The sequence below is a fragment of the Trichogramma pretiosum genome, unplaced genomic scaffold (genome assembly GCF_000599845.2).
Source record: "Trichogramma pretiosum strain Unisexual culture from Peru unplaced genomic scaffold, Tpre_2.0 scaffold138, whole genome shotgun sequence".
NCBI lineage: Eukaryota > Metazoa > Arthropoda > Insecta > Hymenoptera > Trichogrammatidae > Trichogramma > Trichogramma pretiosum.
The window spans coordinates 155,173-176,239 of NW_019641654.1; the positions used below are offsets into that span (position 1 = coordinate 155,173).

The 21,067-nt window shown below is 40.7% G+C and overlaps 1 protein-coding gene across 1 annotated transcript in view; it reads left to right on the forward strand.

Annotated features, from left to right (window-relative positions):
- The window catches only part of LOC106651209 (putative leucine-rich repeat-containing protein DDB_G0290503), a 165,879-nt gene that overhangs the window by 91,819 nt on the left and 52,993 nt on the right, over window positions 1-21,067 (forward strand). Inside the window, exon 7 of the mRNA XM_023460113.1 lies at window positions 15,075-15,146. Coding sequence (XP_023315881.1) covers window positions 15,075-15,146 — 72 coding nt within the window. The remainder of the gene's footprint in view (window positions 1-15,074; window positions 15,147-21,067) is intronic.

Consider the following 21,067-nt stretch of genomic DNA (forward strand, 5'->3'; position numbering starts at 1 on the left):
TTTCAATGAATGAATCACTTGACTAGATTGCTGGAAACTATGGGTAAGGAAGGTTTTTGACTAAAATTTTCGAAGTGTAGCTTTGCTCAAGATTCGGTAACATATTTAGGACACATAATAAAGAATAATTCGGTCTCTCCATTGAAAGACAATTTAATTTCTATAAGAAATTTTCCAATACCGAAAACACCAAAGCAGGTCCGATAATTTTTGGGAAAAATTAATTTTTATAATAGATATGTGCTAAACATTGCGGTCAGATCCCTTGCATAATCTATTAAGAAAAAACCAAAAATTTGGATGGACGGAAAAATGTCAAATAGTTTATGAAAAGATGAAAAATGTTCATTGCTCGCAACCGATATTGGCTATTTACGATACAAATTTGCCTATACATATCTACACGGATGCAAGCATACGAGGTATAGGTGCAATACTCAAACAACCGCAGAAAAGTGAAGCAGAAAGTTGAAGAGAAACCAGTAGCATATTTTTCCCGAAAATTGAACGAGACTCAAAAGAAAAAGAAATCTATATATTTAGAGTGTTTAGCTATTAAAAAAGCCATAAGTTATTGGCACCACTGATTGTTTCGAAGGCCATTTTAAATTTCTTCGGATCACAAGCCTTTGGAAAAAATGAATATCAAAGTAAGAACAGATGAAGAACTTGGAGAGATTTGGGATACTATCTCTCCCAATATGATTTCCGAGTAATTTATAATGCGGGTAAGAACAATACAAAAGCAGATTGTTTAAGCCAGAATCCTGTATTGGAACCTCAAGAGGAGTCTGAAGAAATACTGCGAGTTGTCAATTTTATACAATTGCAAGAAATCATAATAGACCAGGAGAAAAACTTAAACTTGCAAAGTAATAAAAGAAAATTTATTCCGAAAAAACGGTTTATTTTATTAAAAAGTAAGAAATGAAGACAAGATTGTATCTTTGTGTTACAGAGAAACAATTTGTTTTTATAATTTCCCTAAATAACCAGATATTATATATAGGTCGAAATAATATTTTTTTACAACCAAAAACTTGAAACGGTCAAAATTTATTAAAATTTGACAAGGAATTCAAAAAAATATTTTAAAATTTTTTTACTGGAACCATCGGGTTGTATGAACCTTTTTTGTTAAAAATAGCATTTTTTGGCTCTAACAGTTATCACCTTCAATAAAAAAATCTGAAAAAATTTTAAGTTATGTATTATGATCAAAAAAACAAGAAAAAAATTTTTCCATATTTTTCAAGGCTCCGCATCGTCCAGAAAAAATTATTTTCGTTAAAAAAAGCGGTTTTTTGCTTCAAAAGGTGTGTCAGATCATCTGAAAAAATTTGAAAAAAATTGAGGTTATGTTTTTCAATGCGATAAAAAACTGAAAAAATTTTCGAGTACTATATCGGCTCATATTGCCGTATCTTGATTTTTAGAATTTTTAATGATTTCATCCAAAGACCTGAAGCACTCAAAAAATCTGAAAAAATTCAAGGTTGGTTGGTTTGTTAAAATATATTTTTATGAATTTTTTTATAACTTCAGGCTTTGAGAATAAATATAGATCGAAAATAGACGTTTATACTGGAAGTGGGGGGTAGGAGGGGGAAGGGGATCTAAAATTTTGGTTTTGAGACCTTTTTACCATGTACAATAAAATACCAAAAGCACGTCAAGATCGGTGACATACGTAGGCACGGTCTTGTAAATAAGTATTATTTTGACCCATATATATTATGATTAGATTCAAGTCAATACCAAGTTACCAGTAGTATTTTAGAGCAACACTAAAATTTACTGAAAAAAATTGATTGTTCGAACGTGTACCAGAACCCAGGTAATTTTTTTATTGAAATCTAACACACACCACCGTAAAGTACTCTTTCCAACGACTAATTTAAAAAAAAGAGCACTCTACTATTTTCGAACACTCTGTAGGTCGTTTTGAAGATACCATTTAAAGGACGTAAATCCCTCGTTTAGCTGAAATCAACACGATTTTTTTTTTGCATTTTGCGTACACAAATCGTACCTTCAAAACGACCTACAGGGCGTTAAAAAAATCGTAGAGGGCTTTATTTTTCTATTCATCGTGTGTGTGTGTGTGTGTGTGTGTGTTTTTTTCTACTCTGGTCAAGACCGCGTAATGCCGTCCATCCGCTCCAGTTTGTCCTCCAAGGTCCCAGTCGCGAATTCCGCGGGAGGCGGGAGCGTGGCATCCTTTTCTTTGCAATGCAAAAGGGGCGTCGATAATTTTCCTCGTAATCGCCTTGACAATTGTGCAAGGAGACGTTCACGGCGATGGGTGCGGGCCACGCTCCATCAAGCTCGGCACGCTGGACCCCTCGACCGACGTCTGTCCCTGCGGGCTCCGCAGCCCGTCGTTCACGGCTGTTGTCATGCCGCGAGTTGCACGCGCCTTCTGTGTTCGCACCACGGTGCAAGGCAAGCACTCAAACTAGCGCGCGGAGCTCACTCCGAAACTCGGTACGCGGAAAAACACTGAGCAGAGTAAAAAAGCACCACTACAGCCGTGCACGCACAGCTACAAAACTGCAGACACATGTACCCACGCGGCGCGTCAAGCTGCGCACTTGGCACACACACAGACACTTCGGCACTACGTATAACCGCACTAGAAATTAAGAAGAAGCAGGAGCACGAGCAACACACGTCCTGCCTGTCTTCTGGTCCGAGCGCGAATCCGTCTGTGTGTGTGTGTGTTTTTTTTTTACTCCACTCCATTCTGACACTCACCGGTATCCGCCGTTAGGCATTGCTTCGGTGAGGCCGGGGTTAGTTGAGCATTTCTGCTACTTCTTTTAGTCGTTGTTTTACATACATCCCCCATCCGTCGCATAGTGATATGCGACGATTAGGGGTTCAGGGACTCATCTTTATCTACTTGGTGAACCTCCGATCCTGCACGCTGCCATGGTCGATTGTCGTATCCCCTTTTTCAGAGCCGTCTGCGCGGTCACACATTGCTGGCATCTCCTCCTGAGTTGGACTTCTTCTTTAAAACTCGCTGTCTAGTGCCATCTTGTGAGTGTGGTTCTCGTTTCCGACTTCATCATGGGAGTGTTGTGCTCCATCTATTGCCAGCCTTGTGAGTCTCGGGCTCCTACAGCTCGCACAGTGATCGGGGTTTTTTTACCGCTTCGGAGGCTGATGACATAGCCCGGGTCTTCTTTTTTGAGTGGTACCCGCTCCACCTCGGGCTCGGGCTCGACCTCACCGAGCGAAAAATCACGAATGAAATCCCCGCTCGCCCCGCGGAGCCCTCATCCAGCGTCATTCCCGCCTTCCGGAGCCGTCTTTGTTGGTGCTCTCCCTTGTGTTGATGTTTTTCTTCTTGGTACGTTCGTCAGATCTCGCCGGAAGCTAAACTTGTAGCCGTCCTTGTGATAGAGGTCCGGGTCTCACCCACGACACCGTCCCGCTATTCCGCCTCTTTGCGAGCACCTCTCGCTTTTTCTGGCTTTCCTCCATGATGAGTGGAAACTCCGTCGGTCAGCGCCAGCACTAGAAGTTCTGATATCGGGCTCCATCCCTTGGGATTACACCTTGGAGCCGAGGGGTCGGTGCTCTTCCTTGTGTTGGCGCTTTTCCTCCTGAATGATGGACTCCGTTGTGCAACATCAGCACTAGGAGTTCTGGCTTTCGGGCTCCATCTTGCGGGAATTCTTCTCAACTTGGGCCGCAGGGTGATTGGAGGATATTTCACCACCCTCCAGGAGGCTGCCTACAGCGTAGTGTGTGTGTGTGTGTGTGTGTGTGTGTGTGTGTGTGTGTGTGTGTGTGTGTGTGTGTGTGTGTGTGTGTGTGTGTGTGTGTGTGTGTGTGTGTGTGTGTGTGTGTGTGTGTGTGTGTGTGTGTGTGTGTGTGTGTGTGTGTGTGTGTGTGTGTGTGTGTGTGTGTGTGTGTGTGTGTGTGTGTGTGTGTGTGTGTGTGTGTGTGTGTGTGTGTGTGTGTGTGTGTGTGTGTGTGTGTGTGTGTGTGTGTGTGTGTGTGTGTGTGTGTGTGTGTGTGTGTGTGTGTGTGTGTGTGTGTGTGTGTGTGTGTGTGTGTGTGTGTGTGTGTGATGGTCGTGATCGTTTGGTAGTTAGGACACTAGACAGTGAATCAAAATTCAAAAATACGAATTTTCACGTTAATAACCGATGCCTTTTATTAATATTATTTTTTATGAAGAAGCTTTTTGCCAATAAATTGGCAGCGGTTTTTTTAATAGCTTTGAATGACAACATATGGCTGATAAATTTAATGAAATTTTTATTAATATACAAATCAGGACAGTCTTGTTCAATAACAATCTGTCAATACCATCAACCAAACAGCGCAATTCAATAATTGAGGAATATCATGAGACATCTGCAGCGGGCCACAGAAAAATCAATAAAGCCATTAAACGGCTGGCAAATAACTTTTACTAACAAAACATAAGGCCAAAAATAGACACTTATATAAAAAAACATACGGACTTTCAGACTAATAAGCTCATGCATATCTGTCATTTTCAAACTTTTTCAAAAAATATTTGAAAATAATAATATTTGCAAAAATATTTGAAAAAAATCTAGAAAAATTATGTTATTGAATAACATGGAAAAAGACTTTTTCTAATGTTTTAGCCCGAAAAATATTTTTTGGAGGTTACTAGAGACAAATGAGCGTTGAAAAACGTGATTTTTTTGCTGTTTTTTTTCGATTTTTGAAAAGTTCTACAAGAGAGAATTTTGAATCGTCAGAGACGTGATTGGAATCTTGCTAAAAATTTTCAACTTTTCTAGTTTTCCAATAGCTAAGGTTCACTCGGAGAAACACCAATTTTTTCTAAATTCCGGGTTATTCGTTCATGTGTAAATAAGCTCAAAAATGACGTGAGTTTCGACCAAAATATGGCACCCTAGCTCCATATAACAGCATTTGAAATATTCAATTTTTTCCTATTTTTTTTGATTTTATCCATCTAATGCTCACATGCTTTTTATTGTGGGGATATTCACAAAATACTGAAATATGTTCCAAATATTACTAATGATTAAAAGAATCACATCTTAAATTTTGGTGGTGTCAAAAATTTTTCTAGATTTTTTTTGTTCATTTGCCGCTCGCTCGAAAATGAACTTTGCCGAATTTGCGAAAAAGAAAGATCGAAAAGATGTATTTTTTTGAATGAAATTGTGCTCCTAGGTCAAAAATGACCATGGCATTCGATTTTGAAGACAAAAGTACGTAAGAAAGTATATTGTTAAGATTATTTTTACACTCTGAACAGAGTTTGAAATAAATCGAATAGTAGCCCGATTTTGCTTCTTTTTTGAAGCACGTTTTTGAACTTCAAAAATCCATCGACACCATCTAAAATTATTTGTTTGAATTCTAGTTTAATGGAAAATTTATCTTAAACCTCAAACTTTCGAATTCCGATGGATCCCCCGAGGTACGAAAAATTTTTGAAAAAGTGGACCACCCTAATGTGACGTAGCTCCAGCATACGAGGGAGATACATTGTGCAACGTATGCGACCGTTCGCGCCTGGTAAGATGGCAACGATGCCAGCTGAGCACGCATGTGTAAGCGAGTACTCGCCGAGCGGAGAGAGGAGAAGTGAATCGACGCACTCGCGTTTCCCCTCGCGTCGACAGATTCACGTTTAAAGGACCACCTTGCAGGTCCCCACGCAGACTGCACGAGAGACGCGGCCGCAGCGACGCAATGAGAGAGCGGTCCAGCGACCCCCATCCAGCCTCCTGGGAGACAATGAGCGCGGAGAGAGAATCTTCGATCTCTCTCTTTCTTATCAGATAATAGACACGCGCGGCCAATTTCCGAAAATGAGTGAGAATTTTGCCGGCGCGACGATGCGAGAGAGCGCATTTCGAGCGCTCGAACTAGGCCTATTTAAAGCGCTGCACTGGGCTAATTGAGCCAGTTTTTGATAATTGAATAATACTTAACCACAGTAATTATTCATTATCAAATTTCCTTAGCCATTCACCTCTTGGTGGCTAAGAATACTTAATAACCTATCCTAAACGATAATTCACCGCTGCCACTGACCCAGTGTCCGAGTGTGTGAATCGTGCGTCAAGGCCTTATACACCGTTCGACTGTGGGAACATACCCCCGGGTATTCGATCCCAGTTACACAGGTCAAAGGGTATAGGACTAGCGCGGATGAATCTTATTAAAAAATAAGAACATCCTTCCTTTCCTTCCTCTCATCAAATCATAAGTCGCGAGTTATAGTGTTTCTTTTCGCATCCTCTTTTTGGTTTTTGTGCGCGTATTGTAGGTTTTGGTTCACCTTCAACGTATCTACAACTAACCAGCAACTCCAACGTACGTGTGGTGTGAGGGACAGCCCAGCAGAGCCAAGCAGCAGTAGCAGAGCCCAGCAGCAGCAGCACGCAGTTTATACAAAATTAAATATCGGTAACGATCATATTGTTAACCCGGGTTAGTCGAAATTATTCCGTGGTCGCAAAGTCGATTCACACTGTACGCCGTTTGCTCAAACTCTGCGTGTGTAAAAAAGACGACGTGTCTAATTAATATTCTTGATTGTACTTTAGTTTATTGTATAATTGAAAGTCAATTTTACAATCATATTCTCTTAATAAATAAAAGAAAATATCTAATTAATATTTCTGACATTGAATAAAAATACAACAAATTTATAATACAAATTCGTCCCAGAAGACTCGAACTCAATTCTGTACGCACCTATCAAATTCTTAGACTCATTTTCAGGCGCGTCAGAGGTCAAATCAGAGACCTACCGTGGCTCGAATTATAGCAACGGCGGTAAGTCTAGTAAATTGCCGAGTAGTATCTCGAGCAAATTTCACATTGGTAAAACGTAGAGACGGGCATGTAACAATTGCTCGCGAGGCAATTGAAGCAGTACTTCTCATTTACGCGCGCGCGTCGTGTGATCATACCCCTCTCACTCGCTCACCGAGTACGCATACTAGGGTTATGCACTCACTCGCACGCGCTGAAGAGCCAACAACGTTGCAATTGATGCCCGTGACAGGAGCCGCGTGATCTTTAAGAGCTGTTATGGTGTCGTTTATACTTTTGCAAACACTAAAAAGTGCATTTCTGCAGTCGTCAGTGAATTTGTTGTATAACATGTTCGAATAATAGGCGCAAGTGATACGATTGAAGCAATCGCAGAGTTCATTTATAGCTTTTTGTAGCTTCTTCTGTGACTCAGTTTTGGTGGAGTCAAGCATGCTCAGTAGAGTAACGTGATGAGTGCTAACAGTTGCTGATAAATTTTTAACGTCCTTGCGGGACATAATCTCTGGAGTCGGCAACTCGCGATTATCCTCGTCCCCTGATTCTCTCTGCGAGCGCTTGGCTCGACTCACAATATCATTTACGTTCCAGCTGTACGATGATATAAATAAACAGACATAGGCCATTTCTAAACACTGCCGAGACCTCAGCAAAACAATGAGCCAAGGCAAAGATATCCAACTCAATTAAAAGAAAACTGTTTTTTCCCTATTTTTTGGTCCGCCGATACACTAGACACTTGTATCCTCGGCTAAAGGCCCGGTGCACTGAGGTCTTGTTAGGTGCAGTTAAGAAAAAATTTTCACTTTCATGAAAAGTAGTGAAGTGGAGCTGAGTATCAGAGAAAACTTTACACCCGGTGTTTACTTTCTCGTAGGTCAGGTCTCGCCTACAGATATTGCATATTATTTACATGTAAAAATTATGAAAATATGGTTAAGGCTTATAAAAACCGTGAAAATAATGAAATCTTTTTTTAAAACCATATAATTATATATTATGACCAGTTGAAACCAATGAAATTATTAGTTTAGACCTAGAAAGTGAAATGAAAAAGTTATATTAGAAAAACCGATAAATAGCCGAAAAATTGAATAAAAATGGATTAAGTAACTATTCAGGAGGTCAAAAATTAATTTTTTCAATATGTCAAAAAAAAAAAATTAATAAATACAGAAGTATACGAAGAAAGTTTAAGCAAATTGTTTATTATTGATAACACGAATGATATTTATGTTATTAAAAATGAGCTTAAAATACACGTCTTTTTTGAAAGAGCAGAGAAAATAACAACAGTAAAAATGAATTAAATTTTTATTTCTTTATTAGATTTTATTAGATTCAGCAGGTCCCTGACGGAAATTTTTCTCATGAGAAAGTTTTATAAAGTTTAAAAAAATATTAAAAAGTCTTACATATGTTCGGATCTTGTACACCTGATGAACGATTTTAAAGAGTTAAAATAAGAGGTTCTAAAAATACATGAAACCGTGTGGAAATTCAATTTTTTAGCAAAACTGTTAAGGTTATGTAAAATTTTTTTTTCTATATTTCCAGTTGAAAATAATTGCATGGATATCCACGTGGAAATCTATGAGGATTAGTAATCCACGTGGATCGTACAAGGATTCCACGTGGATCATACGGAGTTTCCACGTGGATCGATCATGGTCTAAAAAAATGCAATCGCCGCGAATTTTCCACTGATCCACGTTTTTTACAATCCTCCTGGATTTTGGATATGTTCGTGAACACTTGCTCAAAATATCCACGAGGTTTCGTCGGTGAATCACCGCAGATTTCCCACTGATTCATGTTGATTTTTTTTAAATCCTTGTGGATTTTGGCTTCGTTCGTGAGCACTTGCTCAAAATATCCGCGAGGTTTCGTCGCGAAAATTCTCAATTAAAAAACAAAATTACCTGACGATTTTTTTTCACTCAAAATCCACGAGGATTAATGCGGAAAGCCGCGTAGATTGAACGATAATCAACGAGGATTTCCGCGTAAATCCACGAGGCTAACGTACGTGGACTCTGTATATGATCCATGTTCGATCCACGTGGAATCAATGTCCGATCCTCGAGGAATCCCTGTATGAAATCAGCGAGGATAATCCACGGACCGAGGACCGAGCCTTGCGGAACGCCAGCCGTGATGCTGCAGGACTCTGGGCCATCATTAGTGTCATATTCCAACACTTTGGCTTGGAAGTAGCTGTAGATGATCCTCTGCAGGTACTCAGGCGTGCGGATTCACTCGAGCGCGGCGAGGATGTTGTTCCATCGCGCCGAGTTGAACGCGTTCCGAACATCGAGGGTGACGACGGCGCAGGACTTGCAGCTGCCTCTTGCGTCTCCAATCGCTTCAAGGGCCGCAGCGGTAACGGACTCAATGGCGCCGATGGTCGACCTTCCTCTCCGGAATCCGTGCTGGTGGTCTGAGAGGCCGTCCGGGGCCTCCATGTACACCTCCAGGCGTCTGCATATGATCCTCTCAAGGATCTTTCCTGCCGTGTCGAGCATACACAGCGGGCGGTAGGATGAAGGAGCATCAGGCGGCTTGCCCGACTTCGGCAGCAGTACCAGCCTTTGCCTCTTCCATGGGCTCAGGAAGACACCACCGCTCAGGCACGCCGAGTACACCAGCAGGAAGGCATCCAAGTACAGGGCGACGGCAAGCTTGAGGGCCCCATTTGGCACACCATCTGGTCCGGGGGCTGCTCCATCTCGAAGCTTGCCGCAGGCTCCTCGAAGCTCCTCAAGGGTGACGCCAGGGACAACGACTCCAACCGGTCCTGCAGGAGGCCGGATTAGCGCCTCAGTCACCGTCGTGAACAGAGCTGCGACCGTCCGTCGCACCAGTGATGGCTCTCGCGGAGATGTCGCCCTGGGGCCCCTCAGACGCGCCATGACCGTTCCGTATGGCCGGCCCCACACGTCCCGGTCGACCTCGTCGCAGAGGGTACTCCAGCAGAGGCACTTGCTGTCCTCGATTGTAGCTCGCAGTCGGCCTCTCGCGATGGCAAAATCGGCGTGACGAGCGCCCTCCATGGCCCATCCCCGCGCTCTTAGAGCAAGTCTTAAGGCTCGCAGACACTGCCAGCGGAGAGAGGCGATCTCCTCCGTCCACCAGTAGACGGGCTCATGACGGTGGCGGTGTCGCCCCCCCCTCCCCCCACCGGACATCGACGTGCTGCAGGCTCTGGTGATGGTGGTGATGAGGGCAGCCGCCATGTCCTCCGAGTGCTCAGGCGTCGCGTGCGAGATCCTCACACCGAACAGCCGCTCGGAGAAGGTCTCCTCATCAAGCGTGCGGGCGCTCCATCTGCATCTTGGGCCCGCCACGGTCCTGAGAGGTCTGAGCACGCTCAGATTGAAGGTGATGGCTTGGTGGTCGCTGTTGGTGAAGACTTCCCTCTCCACACGCCTCCCCACCACTCTGGGAATGAGCGAGTCACTGGCAAAGGAGAGGTCGATGATGGAGCTGCCTTGAGGACCAGTGAATGTTGGCGTGTGTCCGGTGTTCAGCAAAACGATGTCTAGAGCAGAGAGCGCCGCGAAAAGAATGACGCCACGAGGTTCCGTCTCACTGCTGCCCCACTCCGTCGACCGGGCATTGAAATCGCCTGCTACGATGAGGGGCCTCTTGCCCTGGGCCTCCTTCACTACGTTGGCCAGCAGAGCAGAAAATTCTGCAGTGGAGAGCCTCGGAGGGGCGTATACACTAAAAATGTACACGTCGCTGACTCGGGCCCACGTGAAGAAGGGACCGCGGACCCAGATGGCAGCTTGCTTGTTTGAGTCGGCTATCCACGTGTAGTGTGGACCAGGGTCTTTGTATTGGTCACACACGATGGCCACGTTGATGTCGAGCTCTCGCACCGTCTGGCTCAAGAGGTTTTGGGCTGACCTGCAGTGATTGAGGTTAAGTTGTAAAATCCTCATCGTCGGCTGCTAAGAAACTTCTTGGCCATAGGACAGCTAGGGCTGATAGTGGCCGCCGACATCTGGACCGTGGCAGGTCTTGGATCGGTGTCCGTCCTGGTCACATCGATGGCAGAGCTTCGAACGGTCGGGACCTACATAGCGTGCAGTGACGTGGTCGAACTCCCAACAATGGAAGCACCGTGAGGCCTCAGCGCACTCGCGCACACAGCAGCTGACCCAACCAACTCTCAGAAGACCAAGCCTGATCGCCTTGGCCAGGAGCTCGTCGGGTAGGTCGATGACTGCGGTCTGCGTGCTGGCGTACGCCTTCCACAGGGATCGCATGACGTCTGAGTCCAGGTTGGCCACGCCTATCTGGTGACAGAGTGCCGCGCAGATCTCCTCCCTGGTGGCGTACTCATCGAGGTCCCTGATCTCGAGCGCGGTCTTATGGCTAAGGGCGCTAGCAGTGGCGGCGTCTCCCAGGACGCCATCGAGCTCCATGCTTAAGGTAGACGCATTTTGCACGCCCTTCCTCAGCTGCAGCACCATGGCGCCGGATGCGCTACTTCTGATGCTTTGTACAGCCTTGCCTACTGTCTCCTGGATTGCCGACTCCACGTACAGCCTCCGTAGGATGTCGGCATACGTCGTTGTCCCGGCAGCCTTGATGACTATGGCGTCAGGCCTCAGGCGGACTCTACGCTGCCGCGGCCTTGGGGGCTGTGGGCCACGTTCGACTCCCTCAGCCTGGTGAGCGTCACGGAGCCGGCCACGTCGACCTTTCACGACCGTGAAGGTCTCCTCGTTGCGAACGGCGTTGTTGTTGCCGTTGACGACCTGTTAGTGCGGATGAGGTCCAGTGGCACGCTTCTCCGCGGTGATGCTGCGGGTCGCTTCTTCCTCTTCGAGGACGGAGTGGAGGCAACCATCACGGCCTCCCGGGTGAGGCAGGAGGAGAATCTCTGCAGCTGTATCGCAGGTTTTCTCTTCTCCTTGACGTAGACAGCGAGGCCCTGCATGAAGCCCTCCAGCCTGTCCAACTTCTCACCCATGCTTCCGGTGGAGAACTCCTGCAGGGACGGAATCAAGGCGTCCTTGACCATTTGAGGAGCCTCCACTATCCTTTTGGTGATGGCCGACACTGGGAGCGGCGGCACCACCGTTGCCGAAGACGACGGCTGCGAGGAGCGCAGCCACGTCGACATCGGGGTGTTTTGCAGCGGGTCATTGCTCTTGGAGAGCGCCTGGAGGTCCACCAGCCCGACCGACATGGCCGTCATGCTTGTCGCCGCAGGCTGGGCGGGGATCGTGTGAGCATTACTGGTCAGTCTATCGGCGATCGACTGCCACACACTAGCGCACGCCACACACCGATAGGCCGAACGTCGGAAAAATCGCCTCAGCTGTCGCTGGCCAGCGATCAGGTAAAAAGGCGATTTTCGGCTATTCGGCTGCACTGGAACTGCTGGGAGCACTCACAGGCTGGTGCGGCACCACACTGCACGCGTATGGTGTAGCGGTTTACACCAAAAAACACAGAACTCTGACACTAACAATACAACTGGCAAGAGACACAGCTACGCACGTTTGTAGCAGAACGCTTCCGAAATCGGAATCCTTGATTGTATCTGTAGTCATACAGTCGTGAGTGCCGAACCACCTCATTGTTTAAACACGAACAATAAAGCTCGTGCGAGTGCATTCGAGCTTTCACCAGCCTTCTACCCGTCGGACAAGCAGCAGCTAAGCCGCCGCTACCACCAGCCAAGCAGCAGCCAAGCGACACCCTAGCAGCAGCCTAGCCGCAGCGACCAGACGACCGACAGGCCATCAGCCTCAAAGATCAACTGTCATCTGCCGAAGTGTCTTGTAAGCTCTGTTTCAATAGTATCAAGTTCTTACAATTGTAATAAAGTCTTGTGTGTGGAACTCACTCGAGCATTGTACCTTTATTTCATGTCCCTCCCCCTTTCTCAGTCAGCAACAGTAACAATATTCATTATAAATAATAAAGTTATTACCTGATGCAAAAAGGTATATAACACGCTTTTTAGCCAATGTTTTGAGCTATTTATTGGTTTTTTCTATGTAACTTTTTCGTTTGACTTTCTTTGTCAAACTAATGATTTCATTGGATTGAGCAAAATACATCAGATTACATGTATTAAAAAGAAATTCCATATTTTTATAACTTTTTCATGTAAAATACATTTAAAACTTAAACTGCGCTGCAGGGCGGGAAAGATTGGTCCAAACGGCCTGATTCAATTTTTTACATAATTTTTAAGGTGTTAGGAAGTGATTTCCACCCGGCGCTAATGAAAAAAAATTTTTAATTAAGTCCAGGCTAATATAGAGTCACTCGACCAGTGATTGAAAGGTTTAAAAAAATTCTGTATTCAAGCAGCTCGGATGCATGTTTTTAGTGAATTTTAGGTAATGGAACCAATAGTTTGTCAAAGTTCATACCTTTCTCTACCTATTAGAATTTTTACAGAATTTTCAATTGAGTTTTTCATTTATAAATGTTCATGAAAATGAAAAAAAAAGCGCTTTACCAGTGAATGAAACATTCGATCCAGAGAATGAAAGCCGCGAAACCAGTAAATCAATGTACAAATATAAGTATACGTTGATTTAATAATCAATATAGACTGTAATATATCACCTTTTTTATTGAATAAGAAACTAAAAGATAAATTTATCATCCAAACTAACCTTTTCATTGACATATTGCCATGATTAAAATAAAGGCACCTGTGTTAAATGATATATTTAAGGTATTTTAAGGTTATGTTATGATTTTTCATACTGTAGGACAAGTTTTGGTGATTTTTCAGACAGCGCCGACGGAAAAAAAATCGTTCAAGAAAAAGTAAAAGTAGAAACTAAAACCATCATATTTAATTGTAAAATGAAATAAAATGTAAAAAAAAAAGTAAAATTACTAGCGATTTCGGACAGCCAATTCATTAAAAAAGGCAGCATGAAATTACATTTTTTTACACTTTTTTACACTTTTTTAAATTTTCTTCAATATGCTATCCGCGTGTGATCGCATCGACCGCAGCAAGTGATTTTCGTGAAAAAAAGGTATTAAATTTTATGAATAAATTAAGACAAATTATGATGGATATGTATATAAACCAAATTCAGTCATCCCAGTACTCCCCAGTACATCTATGGTGATGTTATAAGGCTTTCTGCTGCATTAGAGCGAGTTTTTTTTTTTACGAAAATCACTTGCTACAGTCAATTCTATCACATGCGGGCTTGATTGGAATTTGAAACTCATGAGTAAAAATTGTAACATTTAAAATTATTATTACAAAATTTTATGTTTTCTTACACTTTTTTACTTTTTCCATGTAACTTTGATGAGCTTGAATCCCTAGGGTTTTCATCTCTCTAATTATAGGTAAAAAATGTAATAAACTGTAATAAAAAGTAAAAAAATGTAGAAAAACGTATCACATGTCCGAAATCGTAAGTAATATTTTTTTACACTTTTTTACTTTTTATTACAGTTTAGAACATTATTATGCACTTTATTTAAAAAAAAATTTCCGCTAGGGATCTTTTTTAAAAATCTGTTTCATTTGAGTAGAGATGAACCATTTTACAAACATTTTGAGACCTCATAGATGAGGATTGGTTCAAAACTATAATCAAAATATGCTTATATTAGTACTTTCATTTACTGGGCAAGTGCAAACTATTCGCCACACCAGTAAATGAAAGTTGAAAAAGAGTGACATTTTCTAATTAAAACTTTATTTTTCACTGGAAATGCCATTGTTTAACATATAAATGACAGTTTTGAATGTAACTAGTCCGTTATAAAAGGTTTCGAGCTGCTCATTCTTTTACGGTGGATCTTCCAAATTTTAACGATCTTCAGCGATTATGTACAAAATGACCGTATTTTACGGCTCAGCGAACGATGCGTTCGTAAATTAATTCCTATCGTTAAACTATATTGATTCTAGACCTGATAACCATTCGAATAGTTAGCAATAATACCCAAGAATAGCATAAAAATTCGTCGTTCATGAATAATGTCGTTATCAATTAATAATTTTTATTTTAAAAAGTGTTTTCATTCACTGGTATGCTTTCAATCACTGGATAGGTGACTCTACATAAATACACGCTTGCTGAGACTATTATACAAAAAGATCACATAATTTTCAATGAAATATTGTTCGAAAAGATTTTTAAGATTCGATGATTTTTAGTGCCGAATTCTCTATTTTATATTATGTATGAACAATATTATTACGATTATAGCATATGACAGTTTTATCGCATGTTATCTTTGTTTTGCAGACCATGGCAGCAACTAAACGAAACACAATACTTTCATCTGTTGCCCGCACAACATTAAATGACGAAGAGTTGGTAAGTTAATTATATTTGACGAAATATGTGTAATAGACGATTGTTGATAAAGTGTCGTCAGGTTTTTTGAATAATTTTAAAAAATGTCCAATTCAGTCCCCCTTAAATTATTATTTTTTAATTAACTGCTCTATTTTCAATTCTCTTTTGTAATTTCTATTTTTGAAGATATTATCGGCCATATCTGACCGCTTTACGTGCTAATCCCCTATTTCTATTTAACCTTTTATCATTCTCGATCAATTAGCCTTTCATCTGACAATGATTTCTAATTTTCCCTATTTTCTTCAATCTCTCTTTCAATCATACCTTAAGTTTTTATATTTATAACTTAAAATTTAAAAAGTCCTATGAGGCATGGGTCACAATTTTTTAAACGGGCCTATTATATTATTATATTAATATTATACCTGATTGAATAGGAGTATCAAAACGATGATTTCCTTATTCAATCTTAATTTAATTATTGTACATCGAACGAAAAATATGAGCTCGGACCGGAGTTGAACCGGTGACACTTCGCCTTTAGCCGGTGAGTGCTCTAACCAGCTGAGCTACTGAGATCTCTGTTCACATCATCGTTATTTGGTGTACAAGAGAGCGAACAATTATAGTTTTACTCCAATTTTGATCAATGGGTCACCACCTTTTGGGACCTGCCTGTCATCCACCGAGGGCTTAATTTTATATCACATTTTATTATAACGCGTTCGTCTATCAATTTATTTTTAATGATTAATTCGGTAGGAAACGCTGTGCCTTAACTTGATACCTGCCCGGCAAAGCGTAAATGGAGAATCATTTTTTATTTTAGACCGTGATTGCTAAATACGCTTGGTCTGTTTTATGAATAAAGTTGGGTTCAGTGATACAACAATCCCATGTTATATGCGGTAGTTAGATTTCGAAAAAGTACAACATATACAAAGAAAAATAATATTTCCTTTGTTATATATATTATTTTATAATATGTAACGATATTTGAAAGATGCAAAATAATTCATTAGAAGAATATCGACTTGTGTCGTGACGCTCTCTACGGCGCGGACGCGTAATTCCCGTGCCTGTGATACTGTCGTTTTACCGTCTTGCTTTTTCTCTAAACGTCTGTCGCTACATAATTATGTGTTGCAAGCGTGTATATGAGTAATTCTACAAATATCCTCCAATTTTCAGGGTCAAAAAAAAACAGGATTTTTTTAAAAATATTATGCAATCTGCTTGCTTTATCGCTACACCGAAAGAAAAATCGTAAGTATGGTCTGCGCGTGTACGTAACCCACGGCTACGATTACTTTTCGAACTCACAGATTCCGCTATGACGAAGTGTGAGATTACGAGAAGCGTAGCGAGATGCTACGTTCAATGTACACGTGCGGAGACTACGACGAGTCGTAGCCTCAGACTGCGTACGTCGGATCGTGAGGCTATGATCTGTGTGAGCGCGCGGCAATTCCGACTGGTTATAGCCTCAGACTACGAACGTCGGATCGTGAAGCTGCGCTCTGTGTATGCATGTTTTTTTTTTTTTTTTTATTATAGTGTATTAAGACCTCGTTCGAGGTATTTACACTTCCTTTATTTACGATAACATATAAACAATAATAGTTTAAGATTCTTACACAAAATATCGCCGTTGCTTACGAGTAAAAACACAGTGAAAAACGCTACGAAAAAAAACATACTAATAAAATGCCCCGAAAAAACACAGCTCATTGAATGCTGTGAAAAAAAACACACCTCATCGGAGCGCCACGAAAAAAAACACACCTCATTGAATGCCATGAAAAAAAACACAGCACATTGGATGCCGTGAAAAAAAACACAGCTCATTGGATGCCGCGAAAAAAAACACAGCTCATTGGATGCCGCGAAAAAAAACACAGCAGAATAAAAACGCAACAAATTTCGATTCGGTGTGTTTTTTTTTCGCGGCATCCAGTGAGCTGTGTTTTTTTTCGCGGCATCCAATGAGCTGTGTTTTTTTTCGCGGCATCCAATGTGCTGTGTTTTTTTTCATGGCATTCTATGAGGTGTGTTTTTTTTCGCAGCGCTCCGATGAGGTGTGTTTTTTTTCGCAGCGCTCCGATGAGGTGTGTTTTTTTTCGCAGCGCTCCGATGAGGTGTGTTTTTTTTCGCAGCGCTCCGATGAGGTGTGTTTTTTTTCGCAGCGCTCCGATGAGGTGTGTTTTTTTTCGCAGCGCTCCGATGAGGTGTGTTTTTTTTCGCAGCGTTCCGATGAGGTGTGTTTTTTTTCATGGTATCCAAAGAGGTGTGTTTTTTTTCACGGCGCTTCGATGATGTGTGTTTTTACTCGTAAGCAACGGCGATATAGAGTACAAAGTTTGTGATTAACATAGGATTGACGTAAGCAGTAAGCAAGCACGAGAACGAAGAATATAAAGTTAGACAAGAAGCACATGTGTTGATATTGGAACAATAATTGATATCACGTCGAGTTACGTGAATTTACAAAGGTTGATTATACATAATATACAATTGAAGGTTGATTATACAAAAATATACATAAGTTGACGTTGTAGATAAAGGAACTTGGTGTATGCATGTGACAAATATGATTGATCGTAGCGTTAGATAGAGGTTCTCCCTGTCAGGTAAACGGCTTCGAACAGCGTCGTGTAAATCATGGAGCTCTGTTCGAAGGATTCGAGACGGAGGCTCTTCTGGATGCTCTTCAACTTTTCTTTTTAATCTAGATATAACACACTTCTACTGTAGATATAATAAACTTCTATAATATAATACAATCATACCTATTTTTTATCGTCTCAGCCTCGCAATCTTCTCGATCGGGAGGGTGCGTATGTGATGATAGTTCCGGACCTTGAAGTATCTCGACGTTGTCCGTTCCATGTACAGAAATCGTAATAGCTCGAGCTCTACACTCTCGACTTCGAAGCCTATTGCAGTCCCAATATGTCCTACCTTTCACAACTTTTGAACGCAAATAAACGAAGCCACGAATTATTAATTTAGTACCTAAATTGACGGGAGTATCTGCCGTTTTAGCAAATTTTTAGCGGTTATCGTTACCCGATGTCGAATACGCGTCAATTTATACTACTGAGTACGTTATAATAGTGATACATCATACGTTACAGTAGTGATGTAGGCACAATAAATAAACATAATCTGTGTTTACTAATTAGAGAAAATGTATGTTCGGGAAAATTTATATTCGGGAAAAATATATTCGTGAAAATGTATGTTCGGGTAAAACATATTCGGAAAAATGTATGATCGGGAAAGAGGTTTTCGGTAAAACTGATTCGGGAAATTTGCATTCGAGAAAATGGATTCGGGAAAATGACCGGCAACGCAATGCCGCATATATAAATGAAGCATAATAAATAAATAAAAATTCAATAAAGCATGTTACGTATATAGTGATAGTGCTATGCGTATTGCATTCAATCAAAAGTATATACAAATTCTTCAACTTACTTTCAAGGGTTTAAAACGAAGAATTAAATAATCTAATAAAACGAAACGATATTAATTCACACAAATATTGTAAAATATTTTTATTTTATGAAAAAGACAGCCTATTATTTTATATTTTACAGCTAGTGGTTCGATTTACATATCGTATGTTGTAGATACATGTAATTTGTTATTTTTCTTGGCATGAACGCAGGGTATCTTAAAATCGGAAAAAAAATTTGCTTCCACATATTTTTCAGATATAGGCTCACTAGCTATTATGTAAGCATGATAAAAATCATCGAACCTTATGGTTTTTAAATTTTGTACTATAAGGTACAATTTGTCCTCTAATTTTACAATATTACTGAGCTTGGAAAATTGTGCTATTTCGTCTTCTTCGTCGATGCCATTGAAAAAAATTGTTCCTATTTGGAAAACTTTATCATTTACTATAAGACTAGACGTTTAAGACGCGCTCCGCGCGTATCAATTTTTTTATTTGTGTTTTGAGGTTAGCAACTTTCAGGCGCGCTTCGCGCGCGTACATCTTTCAGTCAGTTTCGAAGAAGTTGCTATTATGACCGTAGATGTCACTTTATTACGTTTCGAATCGAGTCAAAAGTCAGTCGACCAATCAGAGGCCGAATAGATTGGCTTCACTTTTAGGTCCATCTCTTTTTTATAAGTTAGAAGATGGTTTTCATCTTCGATTTAATCTTGTTGATTGTCAACATATGTTTCTTTTTTGAAACCTAATGATAATTGCATTCTAGTACAAATTGACGTAGGAAGATTACGTCGTGAATTTATGTTAGTTATAATGTCCTTGAGTTCTGTGTCTTTCCTTTCGAAAGGCATGCCCCAAAAATGAATTACTGGCCCAATTTCAAGTAACAATCTTGGAATGTGAGTAGCAAAGTGGAACTTAGGCTTTAAATATTTAAATAGCTTGATATATAACTCATGGTGCTTCTTAATGTAGTTTTTGAGTAGATACGTTTCTGGTTCAACTACTCTTGGCGATGTAACGATTCCGATTATTTTTCGCAAAATAATGTACAGTTCCCAATATTTATTATTATCTGGTATTAAGTCTCCTATCATAAGACCCAAATAGCCAGCAAGACAAAGCATTTGTGATGCCGATTGTTTTATTTTTATTTTTGTGTGTGTACCTAATATTGATACATGAACTTTAACAGCTACTTCAATACTTATTGGCCAAGGTTTGTTCGAGTTTTCAATACCACAGTAGTCAAACTTTTCTATTCTCTCGTTTACTTTAGAAAGAGGAATTTTTTTTCAAAAAATATTAAAACCGTCAGGATTTTTGATATTAATTGACTCAGAAGTCCCTCGCAAAATTCTGATTTATAGCAATGTGAAAATTGTCTATTTCATTGATTACACACTTTTCTTTTATTCCTCCTGTTTTATTACGTAAATCTTTCTCATAATTTAACTCATTTCGTAAAAGTTCCGGAATTTCTTCGGTAAGGTATCGAACCTCCTCTCCTGTAGCTCTGCACGATCTACACCAATAACCTTTCGGTGAATTAAAACCTTAATTGAAACCACAGCTACTATTTAAGTTTAAATTATCACCTGTCATGAGAACACATGCAAAAAATACTTTGTGAACTTTACCATTAATCTGAAGAATTAAGCCTTTTCTTGACAAAGTATTCAAATCTTTAATTTCGGCTGAAAAAACTATGTTGCCGAAACATTCTCTGTACTTGGTGTAAAAAACCGATGACACAAGAATGTTCTTCAATCTCGATACTGAATTGAAGGAAAGAAAAGGCATAGACATATAAATTCCACCTAATTTTTGTTCTCCAGCATGAGATCCAAGACCGTTGCCTGGCTCAAAGTCATTCAACAAGAGGTTATGTCACGTTTGGTTGATTTAAATTTTCATATTTTTTCTTCCACAAACTTCCTTGCATAATATTTCATATTACTTTTGTTTCCTTTTTCAACGTTTCCATATAAGCCATGCTTTTTTCAAAAACTCCTGGCAATTCCAAAAAAACTTTCAACGAATTCTCTAAGGGAATATGTGCAATTTTTTTCTCTTCAGTCAGTACTGATGAATCATCCATTGAACTTTGCTCACCGGCTTTAACATTCTCATGATCTTTCATAAAATTTTTTTTCGAATACATTTTAAATCTCTGATACTCTGATAGAAAGTTTTGAAGTGGACACCTATTTTCTGATAGGATTACACTCAAATTACCTATAAAATTATCATCAATTTTATAGGTACTATTCTGAACAATGTCCTTAACTTTGCTCTTTAATAGAGGAACATATACTTTGCTTATTCAGTTATTGAAAGTTCGAATAATTTGATCTATAACATTACGGGGTATCATTTCTAGATTATACAAAAATAAGGTCAATTTTATCGTTTCATTTAAAAACGTGCTTTCCTTTACATCTGCCTCTTTTATTCAAAAATCCAT